Source organism: Podarcis cretensis (genome assembly GCF_951804945.1).
Source record: "Podarcis cretensis genome assembly, chromosome: 8".
NCBI lineage: Eukaryota > Metazoa > Chordata > Lepidosauria > Squamata > Lacertidae > Podarcis > Podarcis cretensis.
The window spans coordinates 77,157,863-77,170,837 of record NC_137177.1 but is presented as its reverse complement, the minus strand read 5'-3'; the positions used below and the strand labels follow the sequence as shown (position 1 = coordinate 77,170,837).

Sequence of the window (12,975 nt, the reverse complement as noted above, 5' to 3'; positions counted from 1 at the left end):
GTGCCGTGTCCGTCCCTAGGAACGGTCCCCCGGCACACAATCTTGAAACCGGAAGTGGGAAGGGTTTGGGCTTTTGAAATAGAGGACCCCGTTGCCTGAAGAAAGGATGTGATTGGGGGAGTTGGGAATGTCAGTTTTCTAGAAGGCTGAAGGAGTGTGGATTATCTGGGGGTAAAGAGCATGCGGGGATAATCTGGGGTATGTAAGAAGAGAAGCCAATAGTGGAAGAAGGATAATAGGGATGGTGGGCTGGGTGGGTGTATATAAGGAAGGGAGTCCGCCTGCGGATCTGGGAGGGGGCTCTGAATGGTTTGGGCTGGGGCGGGGAGCCATTTTCAGCCCATTCCCTTCTGGGGTGGGGGATTGGAACATGCCAGCTGTGGGCGGGGCAAGAAGTGTAAATTTCACCTTTGTACAGTAGGCTGGTAGTTTGTGCACACACCTTTCTCCATTCGGGTAAGCAAGGGGGATTACTGGAGGAGGGAGGGGAATAATCCGGCCATGCAAAAAGGCTCAAGGAGGGTACGATGCCAGTGGGGGGGGGCGGCGGCTGGTGAGCATCCTGGGGGCCAGAGGCTTCCCACTCCTCATTTAGGGGTAAGGTTTAGCACCCTGGAGAGGTCCGGCGTGTGTGTGCTTGCGGCAAATTTTCCTTGGTGAGGCTTCATCCCCAGCTACAAAAGAGAGGGGGCGTGCCAGAAATGGTATTTTGTGTTAGTGGGACTGGCTCCCAGTTTATTGTCGCTCGGCCCCTCCTAACATTTTCCTCCTCAAATTAATTGCGGATCAGGGAATTGATAGAGGAACTGATGTTTTTAGGTGGGCCTCAAAGGCTTTTATTTTTATTTTTTCTCTGTAGCTTTCAGCGGCTCATGTAAATTAAACTACAGAGATGACATTCTAAATTGCTGATAGCATGCTGAGCTGTCTGACTGGAGTTGGTTTTTGCTTATTTTTTTGCTTATATGAAGTATGCTTGTATTTAATGTTTTTTTTAAATATCATTAGGATTTGCTGTTTTTGTTATTGTACACTGATTTGTGACTAATGTTTCGTTAAAAAGCAGATAGGGTTTGTGTGGCCAAATGGGAATTTGAATCCTGGTCTCCAAGGGCCAGCCATCTAACCACTACTCTACCCTGGCTTCCAGAGCCAAACTGGCTGTTTTCTAGAGTTAGCTGAGTGTCCCCTCCCCTATTTGATTAGAAGGAAATCTATTTATAATTTTAAAACACATTTTATAAACTGGGGAAAAACATTGCATCCCTGAACATATTGGTCCTTGGTGTGAAATATTTTTGCACTAGAAACTAGTAAACCAAACATCCTGGTAATTTTTTTTAATTAATTTTGCTTCCTAGGGTGAGTTAATCATGCTACAATAATCCCCCAATACAATATTATCTTCTTTGAGCCTCTCGAACAGGATGGGTATGTTTAAATAAAGAAGATGACATTTACCATTGTATTAGAGCAAAGTTCTTTTATGCCACTTTTGCTGTATAACTAGCCTGCTATTTCCTTTTAAGAACATAAGAGAAGCCAGACTTCCGGAGGCGGCGCGAACGGTAATGGCGGCCCCTTTACTTCTGTGAAGGGAAAGCTCCGCGGAAACTGGGTCGTCCGCTACGGCGAAGCAGAGACCCACATCGGAAACCCACAGGCAGCAAGAGCCTGTGGTCTTGAGACTCGGCGGGCGCCAGAAGCGGCCCCCGAAACGCTGAAGGAACCCCGTAAGGGGCTCCGGAACGTGGAGGGGGTAGCGGCGCTGTGAGTCGTTTCGCAATCTACGGAGTGAAGCCGCGCTGCTGCTGCCGGTGAGCGCTGACCTCTTTTCCTGGAAATTTTGGATTCAGGAAAGCAACAACCCGTGAGTAAAGAAGGACTTTAAAAAATTTGAGACTAAATTATTGAATTTGGCTGAAAGCGGAGCGACGCAAAACAGGAAGTCCGTCTTCCGCTGTCACTGAACTTCAAAGCAAAGAGCTGGAGGAGTGGAGGCTTAAAAAGAATCTTTAGCCTATCTGATCTGAGCACCCATTGAACTTTTTTTTAAACAAAATCAGGACTTTAAGCATTTGATTATCTGATTTATATTTGTACTGTGATACCTATCTTCTATTGGAACTACAATTTGGATGAGAAACCCAGGTGCTGGAGCTGCCTGAGCAACTTGAGCTGTCAGTTCTGCAGATCTGGCTATTGTGTATTAGAACTTGCAACAATCTGAGGGGGTTTAGACTTGTTACTTTGAAACATCAATTGAAGTACCAGTATGCACTGTCTGATACAATGTGGTTGTTAATACCAACTCTGCTTAAAATCTGCTATTGAAGGTCCTTGGACATTAAATTTGATTCTAGTAAAGTTATTAGAATCGGATTCTTCCCTTGAGACATTTCAAGCTCCCCCTAGAGGATTTGGGATTTACAGCAGTGACATTATTTCACTTTCCTTTTCCCCGACCTCCTGTTTGACTGTTTTCCTCTGGGCTGCTGCTTTCTCATGGGAACAACTCAGCTTGACCTTGACTTTTAGATAACTTTGGAATGAGTGGCGCAAGAAGGAGGGGAAGAACTAGACAAGCAACTTTGACAACTTTAACCTCAGTCTCGCAGGCACGTAGATCATCTGTACCTACTTTGCCTTCAGAGGAAGAAGCTGCTTCTCTGCCAAGGGCAGGAGAGGGAGAAACTGAACAGTTACAATTGGAAGATATGGCCTCAGGAGCAACTGCCTCTATTCTAGAGAAAATCTATGAAAAATTGGAATCTCTGGACAAGAGAGGGGAATCTTTGGACAAGAAAGTCGATGAACAAACAGCCAAAATTGAACAAAACACAGAATGTCTAAATAGATTAACCGGACAAGTATCACAGAACGCACAGGCAATTGGGCAGTTGACGGAGGCCACAGTAGAAAATCGGAAATTGGCTGAGGACACTAGTCAAAAATTAGAAAATTTAGAACAAGAGGTAAGACCACTCTGCAAACAAGTAGGTGAACATCAGACTTATCTATCTATGATAGAACTGCGGAACCGGGAGAGTAATTTAAGGATAAGGTCGATACCAGAAGTGGAAGAAGGCAACCTAGCTGAGTTTCTGACTAAAGAATTTTCCAAGTTCTGGAATTTAGAGGAAAAGGACTTTAAAATTGTGTCTGCTTTCAGACTTGGAAGACTTGTAAAGAAAGAAAAGCCCAGAGACTGTTTGATAATATTGAGATCAAAGGAGGAAAGGGATAAGATTTTGGGCCTACATTACGGAAAGTCACTGGACATTTTGGATAGAAGAATTGAGTTTTACAAAGATATCCCTAAACAACTGTTGGACCTTAGATCCGCCTACCTTGAATTGGTTAAACTGCTTAGGAGCAATTCAATTATCTTTAGGTGGGAATTTCCTCAAGGATTATCTTTCACCTTCAGAGGGAAGAAGGTTAAAATTAGAACACTGGAAGATAGAGACAAATTTCTGACCATATACGGAGAGGACCTTCAAAAAGGAATTGAACTACCCTTTGGGCCTGGAGCACCGGCGGTACCGGCACCCTTGGAACCTGAAGACTCAGCGAACAAGATACCACCCCTGGAAAAATAACTAGATTATTTCAGGATGTCTCTGCAACTTCTGAGCTGGAATATAAATGGCTGTAGCATCCCAGAAAAAAGGAGGAAAATATTTCATATATTAAAAAAAGAACAATTGGACATTATTTGCCTGCAAGAAACACATGTGACTAGGCTCCATAGAAAAGTGCTAATAAACAAAAGACTGGGTCAGGAATTTATATCTTCGGACAGAGTAAAGAAGAGAGGTGTGGTTATTTATGCAAAAGAGATCCTGTCACCTAAATTCCTATTTAAAGATGAACATGGAAGAATTCTGGCAATTGAGATACAACATCAAGGAGAGAAACTTTTGATATTAGGAATCTATGCACCAAATGAGGGGAAATCGGAATTTTATAAGAAGTTGCATGAGACCATGCTGGACTATCTGGACTACAACAACATCATTTTGATGGGAGATATGAACGGGGTCGTATCAACCAACATGGATAAGTCACAAAGCCAAAGTGTCACAAAAGATGGCAGACTACCAAAGACCTTTTTTGAAATGACAGACAGTATGGATTTGATTGATATCTGGAGGATAAAGAACCCCTTGGGAAGAGAGGGAACATTTTTCTCTGAAGCCCAACTGACCTGGACAAGAATTGACCAAATATGTATATCTAGAGGTCTGGCACCCAAGGTCAAAAAGGTGGAAATCTGCCCAAAGACCTGCTCCGACCACAATGCAGTAAAGATGGACATGACACTAATACCAACCGGCTCCTTTAGATGGAAGATGAATGACAATCTGTTTAGAGATCAGGAGATCATCAAGAAGGCCCAAAAAGCTTTAAAGGACTATTTTGAGATAAACATGAACACTACGGTGGAAAAAAGAATTATCTGGGACGCAAGCAAGGCAGTGATGAGGGGGTTCTTGATACAACAGAATGCTGTAAAGAAAAGGACACAAAATGAGAGGAAAGATAAAATTTTGGAGAAAATTAAAGAATTAGAAAAGAAGTTAAGATTAAATCCGAAGTCACAGCCGACGTTGAGAGAAATTAAACTTCATCAAGCACAATATTCTAAATTGATAAACCAGGAAATAGAGTGGAAGATTAAATTAATGAAACAAAAAACTTTTGAATCGGCGAATAAATGTGGAAAACTGCTAGCTTGGCAGTTGAAGAGGAGACAAAAACTAAATACAGTTACAAATTTAGAGATTGAAGGAAGAAACATCCAGAACCCTGTGGATATTAGAAAGTGCTTCCAGAGATATTTCAAAAAATTATATACTCAAGGGCCGCAAGATGAGATTGAGATTAAACAATTTTTGGAAAAAAATGGATTATCAAAATTGTCACAAGAAAATAGATCAATCCTGAACTGCAAAATAACACGACAAGAGATTGAACAAGCCATTCAGAACATGAAATTGGGCAAATCTCCAGGACCAGATGGGCTGACCTCCAAGTATTATAAGACACTAAAAGACTATCTGATACAACCACTGATGGAGGTTAGCAATGAAATTATGGAGGGAAGGAGGGCGCCAGAATCGTGGAAAGAAGCCTTCATCACATTGATACCAAAATCGGAAGCTGAAAAGACACAACTTAAGAACTATCGTCCCATCTCTCTTTTAAATGTGGATTACAAAATATTTGCAGATATTCTGGCAAGTAGATTTAAAAAAGTTTTAAACGAAGTAATTCATAAGGACCAGGCGGGCTTTCTCCCAGGTAGACACTTGTTTGCCAACACAAGGAACATTATTGACATTTTGGAACTTTTGCAAACAGACATAAATACAAAAGCAGTGTTAATCTTTATAGACGCGGAGAAGGCCTTTGACAATATCTCCTGGAAATTTATGAAGGGAAACTTAAAAGAAATGGGAGTGGGACGGGGTTTTGAGAATGGGATTGATGCAATATATTCAGAACAAAAGGCTAAATTGATAGTTAACAATGTGGTCATAGAAGAGTTTAAAATTGAAAAGGGAACACGACAAGGCTGTCCTGTTTCCCCTTTGCTATTTATTTCGGTTCTGGAAGTGCTCCTGAATATGATTAGAGGGGACCGGTTGGTGGAAGGAATTCAGGTCGGAGCGAAACAATATAAACTTAAAGCTTTTGCAGATGACCTAGTTTTGACCCTGCAGGAGCCAGAATCTAGTACGAAAAGAGTACTACAACTGATCCAAGATTTTGGTCGGGTGGCGGGATTTAAACTAAATTAACAGAAAACCAAGGTATTGGGGAAAAACTTGTCAGATACAGAGTCAGAACGGTTTCAGAGAGAGACAGAACTAACTGTGGTTAAAAAAGTAAAGTACCTAGGGGTTAACATAACAGCAAAAAATCTGAGTCTTTTTAAGGATAACTATGAAAAATGCTGCTCTGAAATTAAAAGAGACTTAGACAGTTGGACAAAATTGAAACTTTCTTTGTTAGGCCGAATTGCTGCTATTAAGATGAATGTATTGCCAAAAATGTTGTTTTTGTTTCAAACACTACAGATTGTGGACAAGGCGGAGTGCTTCCGGAAGTGGCAGAGAGACATTTCTAAGTTTGTCTGGCAGGGCAAAAAGCCCAGAATTAAGTTTAAGATACTAACTGATGCGAAAGAAAGAGGGGGCTTTGCCCTGCCAGACCTAAAGTTGTACTATGAGGCCGCAGCTTTCTGCTGGCTAAAAGACTGGCTACTTCTCGAAGACACTGATGTATTGGATCTGGAAGGTTTCAACAATGCTTTTGGTTGGCATGCATACTTATGGTATGACAAGGTTAAGATCAATAAGGCCTTTAAGAACCATATTGTCAGAAAAGCAGTGTTTAATGTTTGGACAAAATATAAAGACTTATTGGAAAATAAAACTCCAAGGTGGCTATCACCTCTGGAAGCTAAGGCCCGAAAAAGACCCAATATGGAGGCCAAATGGCCAAAATATGGGGAAATACTAGAAAAAGATGGAGACAATTGGAAATTGCAGAGTTTGGAGAAAATGAAGGATAAAGTGCGAGACTGGTTACACTACGCTCAGATTAAAGAAGTCTTTAAAAATGACAAAAAGTTAGGGTTCCAGGTGGAGAAATCGAAATTGGAAACAGAACTGTTAGAACCCAAGACCAAGGTACTTTCAAGAATGTATAACTTGCTGTTAAAATGGAACACACAAGATGAAATGGTTAAATCGGCTATGATAAAGTGGGCACAGGATATTGGGTACAACATTATGTTTGAGGACTGGGAAAGGTTGTGGACCACTGGGTTGAACTTCACTGCATGTAATGCTTTGAAGGAAAATGTAATGAAAATGATATATAGATGGTACATGACCCCAGTTAAACTTGCCAAAATATACCATTTGTCTGATAACAAATGCTGGAAAGGTAAAGGAAATGAAGGAACATTCTTTCACCTCTGGTGGACGTGCCCTAAAGTGAAGGCCTTCTGGGAAATGATATATAATGAGTTGAAAAAGGTATTTAAGTATACTTTCCCCAAGAAACCAGAGGCCTTCCTCCTGGGTATTGTCGGCCAGAGGGTGCTAAAGAAGGACAGAACTTTTTTCCTGTATGCAACAACGGCAGCAAGGATACTCATCGCTAAGCACTGGAAAACCCAAGATCTACCCACACTGGAAGAATGGCAGATGCAACTGATAGACTATATGGAATTGGCTGAGATGACCGGCAGAATCCGAGACCTGGGAGAGGAAAAGGTTGAAGAAGACTGGAAAAAAATTAGGATTTATCTACAAAAACACTGTAATTTGGTTGAATGTTAAGAAGGATGCCAGATCATAAACAATCGAGCACCACTAAATTAGACGTAATCTGGATGATAAATGAGATTGAGGGAAATATAAACTTTTTGGAGAATTATTAGACTAAATTAAATGAATGAGACTTAAGAATCTAAACAAGTTGAAAAATTGCTGGAAAAAGTTTTACAATGATGCAAGTGGAGCGGGAGACGCGAGGGAGTCCAAAGAAGCTTTGAAAATATGTTATGATACATGTCATATTGTTCATTATTTTTGCATTTTTGTATTTAAAAAATCTCAATAAATATTTATTAAAAAAAAGAACATAAGAGAAGCCTGCTGGATCATTCAGTGGCTCATCTAGTCCAGCAGCCTGTTTTCACAGTGTCCAATCAGATGTCTGTTGAAAGCCTGCAAGCTGGACATAAGCCCAATAGCACTCTGCCCACTTGTGATTCCCAGCAATTGATATTCAGAGGCATGACACCTCTGATAGTGGAGGTAGAATATAGCCATTGTGACTAGTGGCCATTGATAGCCTTGCCCTCCATGAACATGTGTAATCCTCTTTTAAAGCCATCCAGGTTGGTGGCTGTCGCTGCCTCCTGTGGGAGTGGGTTCTACAGTTTAACTATGTGCTGTGTGAAGAAGTACTTTCTTTTATCTATCTATCCTGAATCTTCCAACATTCAGATTTATTGGATGCCCATGAGTTCTAGTGTTATGAAAGCGGGAGAAAAATGTTTTACTGTGCACTTTCTCCATTCCGTGAATAATATCTTATATCATGACTTATATCATTTCACCTCTTGTTTGCCTTTTCTCTAAACTAAAAAGTCCCAAATGCTGCAATCTTTCTTTAGGGGGTGGAGTCAATCCATCCTCTTGATCATTTCTGTTGTCCTTTTCTGAACCTTCTCCAGCTCTACAATATCCTTTGTGACCAGAACTGCATACAATATTCCAAATGCAGTTGCACCGTCAATTTGTATAGCATCGTTATGGTATTGGCAGTTTAAATAACACACACCACATGTAAGTTTCTTGTCTCTTTCAGGTGGTCTGTAATGCACAAAATTTGAAATGGCTTCAAGGGGAGCAATTGAGACCAGTAAGTTGAAACAGAACTTGGAAGAGCAACTGGATAGACTAATGCAGCAATTGCAAGATCTGGAGGAGTGTAGGTAATAAATTCCATCCTGAAATTGACTAATCTGTCACAAAATCTTTGTGTTAACGCCATGTAGGGCAGGGCAGGCATCTTTTTCTCCATCCAGTCTTTAGCTGTTTGTAGATGGATGGGATGATGTCATTGGAGGCTGGCCTATCAGGGCTAATGGGGCACAGTCCCACTAATGTCAGCCTGCTCTTAGTCAGACCCTACCTTGACTTCTTACATAGTACTAGTCCGGGGGGGTGGGTGGCAAGATTGTCTGCCAGCTTCCTCCTTCATAATCTCAGTTATTGCCATTGTAGAACTTAGGACGGAGGAGAATGTGGACAAAGCTAGAATTATTTCACTTTGGTTCCACCTACTGTTAGGCTCCCTGCCTTCTGGCCTTCCAGTACCAATGGGCACCAGACACTACTGGGTGATGCATGCCCTCATTTGGATTTTGTCCTTTTCAAACATCCTTTAAGGATCTTCCAAGGGCAGTGCTTCATGTGACATGCCAGTATGTTGTGTTGCTGTTGTTAAGAATGTAAGAAGAGCCTTGCTGGATCAGACCAAAGACTTTTCTAGTCCAGTATCCTGTTTCCCTTGGTGTCCAATCTGATGCCTTTTGGGAAGCCCACAAGCAGGACATGAGGACATTAGCTGTCTCCTGTTACTGTTCTGTGGCAACTGATACTCAGATACGTACTGCTGCTGAACCTAGAGGTAACGTAGCTCAGTACTGCCTACACCGACTAGGAGCAGCTCCACACTGTTTCAGGGTGGCATAGTAAAATACTGGCATCATTAATTTTGTGAGATGGGGAAAGCAGCCCACTATTAACAAGCGGGATGGCTGTTGGAATATAATAGATTGACTAATGGTCTGACTCGGTACAAGGCACCTTCCTATGTTCCTATGTAGAGCCCTACTGTGGTTAACCTGTTGGCTGAGTCGCAGTGCTTGCTCTTATTCAGAGATGATCTGGATGCAGATGAGTATGAAGAGACCAAGAAAGAAACCCTTGAGCAGCTGAGTGAGTTCAATGATTCCCTGAAGAAGATCATGTCTGGAAACATGACATTGGTAGACGAACTTAGTGGGATGCAATTGGTGAGTGTTTGGAGGGGCCTTTTTTTTTTTTTGACGTAGTCTGTCTAAAACACTGCATTATGACATTGAGTCCATCACTCAAAAGGAGAGCATCTGCTTTGACTGCAGAAGGTCCCAGGTTCAATCCCCAGCATATCCAGCTAGGGCTGGAAGAGACCCCTGCCTGAAACCCTTTGGAGCCACTGCCAGTCAGTTTAGGCAATGCTGAGCTATACTGAGTGGTCTGACAGCTTAAGTGGTCTGAGTGGTCTGACTGCTTAAGGCAGCTTCCTATTTCTTAAGCAAAAGGACGTAGCTCAATGGTAGAGCATCTGCCTTGCACCTAGAATGCCCCAGGTTAAATCTGATCATCTTTAGATGGGCCTGGGAATGCCTCCTCTCTAAAACTCCGGTGGGACATTGCCAGTCACAATGCTGAACTAGATGGACCAATGGTGTAATGCAGCTTCCTATACAGGTAACTCGCATCTTTCGCGAGGGTTTTAGCTTGTAATCTTCCTCTTCCAGGCTATACAAGCAGCCATCAGCCAGGCTTTTAAAACCCCGGAAGTCATCAGGATGTTTGCCAAAAAGCAGCCAGGGCAGCTGCGGACAAGATTGGCAGAGGTAAAGATGTTTTATCACCTTTTTAAAAAGTGTACATACATGAAGTATGTTTAGAATTATTAGTTCATTTCATTTATAAACCGCTTCCTGTGAGGCATCCCAATGTGATCTACATATTTTTTTAAACTTGTAAATCTTAAACAATGTTTTATACTGATTTTCAAAGATGAGAAGCTGGGAGTGTTAACAGCATTGCCTAGTCCTGGGCTGGGCAGACTAAATTATGAAAACTAATTGGGGGGGTGGGGGGGATTATTGGTTGTTCCTGTTTTTATTATTTTGTGCTTTTCTGTTGTGATTTTATCTTGTGAGCCGCTCTGAGACCTGCAGGTATAGGGCAGTCAGTAATCAAATGATAATGATAATGAGAAGAAGATGATGATGATTTAGTCAGGCTGTAGAAGCTTTGATTTAATTGGGAGCTTTGCCCCATGCGGTGCCTGTGAACTGGTTCACACAATCACATGGAAATGTGTGATGGGAGAACTCTGCCCAAGGAGGGATGGGGAACCTGTAACCTGGACAGGTTGTTGCTGGACTACAACTCCCATCATCCGTGACTGTGAGCTATGCCAAATGGGGCTGATGGTGGGAGATGGCATTTGATCTTTTCTGCGACTGACACTTAGCGAATGCCACAAATTTCTTTCTCATGGTACACAAATAATGGGTGTTAATTCCTAAGGGCTGTGTAAATCTTCATACATCAGATGCATAATTAGTGTCATCCACCTCCACTTCCCGGTTTTCTCTTCCCCTTTATAGATGGACAGAGATCTGATTGTTGGAAAGTTGGGACGCGACGTCTATACTCAGCAAAAAGTGGAAATTCTCACCGCTCTCAGGAAGCTTGGGGAGAAGGTACTAAATTTGCTTGGCATGTCCCTCATGGGGCTATAAATGGAATTGCGTGGATTACACACGTTGTGTAGTACTAGTCTTATACCCTGCTGCAGAATCTGGATCCCTTAGAAACTGCACAGAATATTACACAATTGGATTTTTTTCACTATGCCTCAACACTATTTAAGGCTTTGTCTGGAGTCTTGAAGCTATGAAAGCTGGTTTGGAAATGTTTTCTTGTATTATGCCACTTTCATTTTAAATGTTTAAATCAGTGATGGCCAAACTTGGCCCTCCAGCTGTTTTGGGACTACAATTCCCATCATCCCTGACCACTGGCCCTGTTAGCTAGGGATGATGGGTATTGTAGTCCCAAAACAGCTGGAGGGCCAAGTTTGGCCATCACTGGTTTAAGTGATATTAAAAGTTTCATGGCTGACTCATCCTTATTTCTTTCATTCTTTGTGTTTACAGCTGACTCCTGATGATGAGACTTTTCTTTCAACAAATGCAGGAGCTGCTCTCAGCCAGTTTGTGAGAGTTTCCAGTGATCTTGGTAAGTTAAAAAAATAAAAAATCCCCATGCCTCTTTCCTTGATCGTGTGTGTCAAACCTCTCACAATCGGGAGAAAAGAAATGGTGTCTCATCATCCTTAGTTCATGACTACAGCTCATCTGCTTCCTCTTCATTAACAGGCATGGAAGTTGGATTCACTGCCATATAGCATGAACATGAGTGTAACTTAAATAGCATTTTTTCCAATCCAATGACAGACTGGTTTGACTTTATTCCAAATGATGCTTATCAGTCCCAGTCAAAACACACAACTTGATCCTGTAGATCAGCCTGGCAAAATCAGTCAATGAAAATAAGTAGTCCACATACCGTATTGGCCCAAATATAAACTGCACTTTCCCCCCAAATTCTGACCGTGAAAAGTTAAAAGTGCGGCTTAAATTTGCGACCTTACAAAAATTGGCTTTTACGATATCGCTGCTGAAACAGACATATGGTAAAACGGAACAAAAATATGTTTTTTTGCAGATTTGCGAGCTTGAGACTGTTGTGCAATTAATTCTAATGTCATACATCGCTTTCCCTGTATTTTACAGTGCAGTATTGATTTTTTAATTTGCATTTACGGTGCTACGAACAGGTGTTAAACCAACTTATGGGTTCTCTCTAGTACCCGTAGGATTTTCTTCTACATTTGACATTTACGGGTGTGAGTGCCTGTGGAATTTTAAGGGAGCGACTTATATTCGGGTATTGTCTTTTTTTCTTTCCCCCCCTTAAATTTTAAAGGTATGGCTTATATTCGGGTGCGGCTTATATTTGGGCCAATATGGTAAATAGTTGCCTACCATCTTACCTGCATATGACTTACTGGCAGTGTTGTACCAATAATTGCTTGGGAATTCTAATAAACTCCCAAATGTGCAGTTTGGTGCAGTTTTGAGATCCATGGTTAAAATCAGTGGTTTTGAGATCAGTGGTTAACATCAGTGCAATCTGTCATTTAAATCAATGCAGTTCAGTCCACCATCGTTTCTTTTTGTTTTTATTTTTGTTAGTCTATTACATGTAAAACAAACTCACAGAGTATTCTAAGAATTCAACAAGGGAAGGGAACAATTGAGCATGGTCAGGTTTAAGATAAGGAGATAAAAGATATAAAAGGAAAATATTAAAAGAAACTTGTATAAGAGAAGCAATATAGTAGTACTGTAATCCAAGTTAAGAAAGACTTAAAACAGTGGTTCAAAAACTCATATAATTGTAAATGCATAACGTTCTATTCACATATTAAAATATAAATAAATCTTACTATCAAATACCTCTTGTGTGATTAGTATGGCTATATAAATTTATACTTGCAATTGTTAATCAATAATTATTTGTTGGAGGCTGGATGTTG

The 12,975-nt window shown here is 41.2% G+C and overlaps 2 protein-coding genes across 3 annotated transcripts in view; both read left to right on the top strand.

Annotated features, from left to right (window-relative positions):
- The window catches only part of LOC307222181 (uncharacterized protein), a 214,140-nt gene that overhangs the window by 12,630 nt on the left and 188,535 nt on the right, over positions 1–12,975 (top strand). The window lies entirely within an intron of this gene.
- Positions 13–12,975, top strand: part of LZIC (leucine zipper and CTNNBIP1 domain containing) — a 37,745-nt gene continuing 24,782 nt past the window's right edge. For both annotated transcript variants that reach the window (XM_079987335.1, XM_079987336.1), the window contains exons 1-6: positions 13–171; positions 8,395–8,521; positions 9,472–9,607; positions 10,115–10,213; positions 10,979–11,074; positions 11,531–11,612. In XM_079987335.1, coding sequence (XP_079843461.1) covers positions 8,421–8,521; positions 9,472–9,607; positions 10,115–10,213; positions 10,979–11,074; positions 11,531–11,612 — 514 coding nt within the window. In that variant the 5' untranslated portion in view covers positions 13–171; positions 8,395–8,420. The remainder of the gene's footprint in view (positions 172–8,394; positions 8,522–9,471; positions 9,608–10,114; positions 10,214–10,978; positions 11,075–11,530; positions 11,613–12,975) is intronic.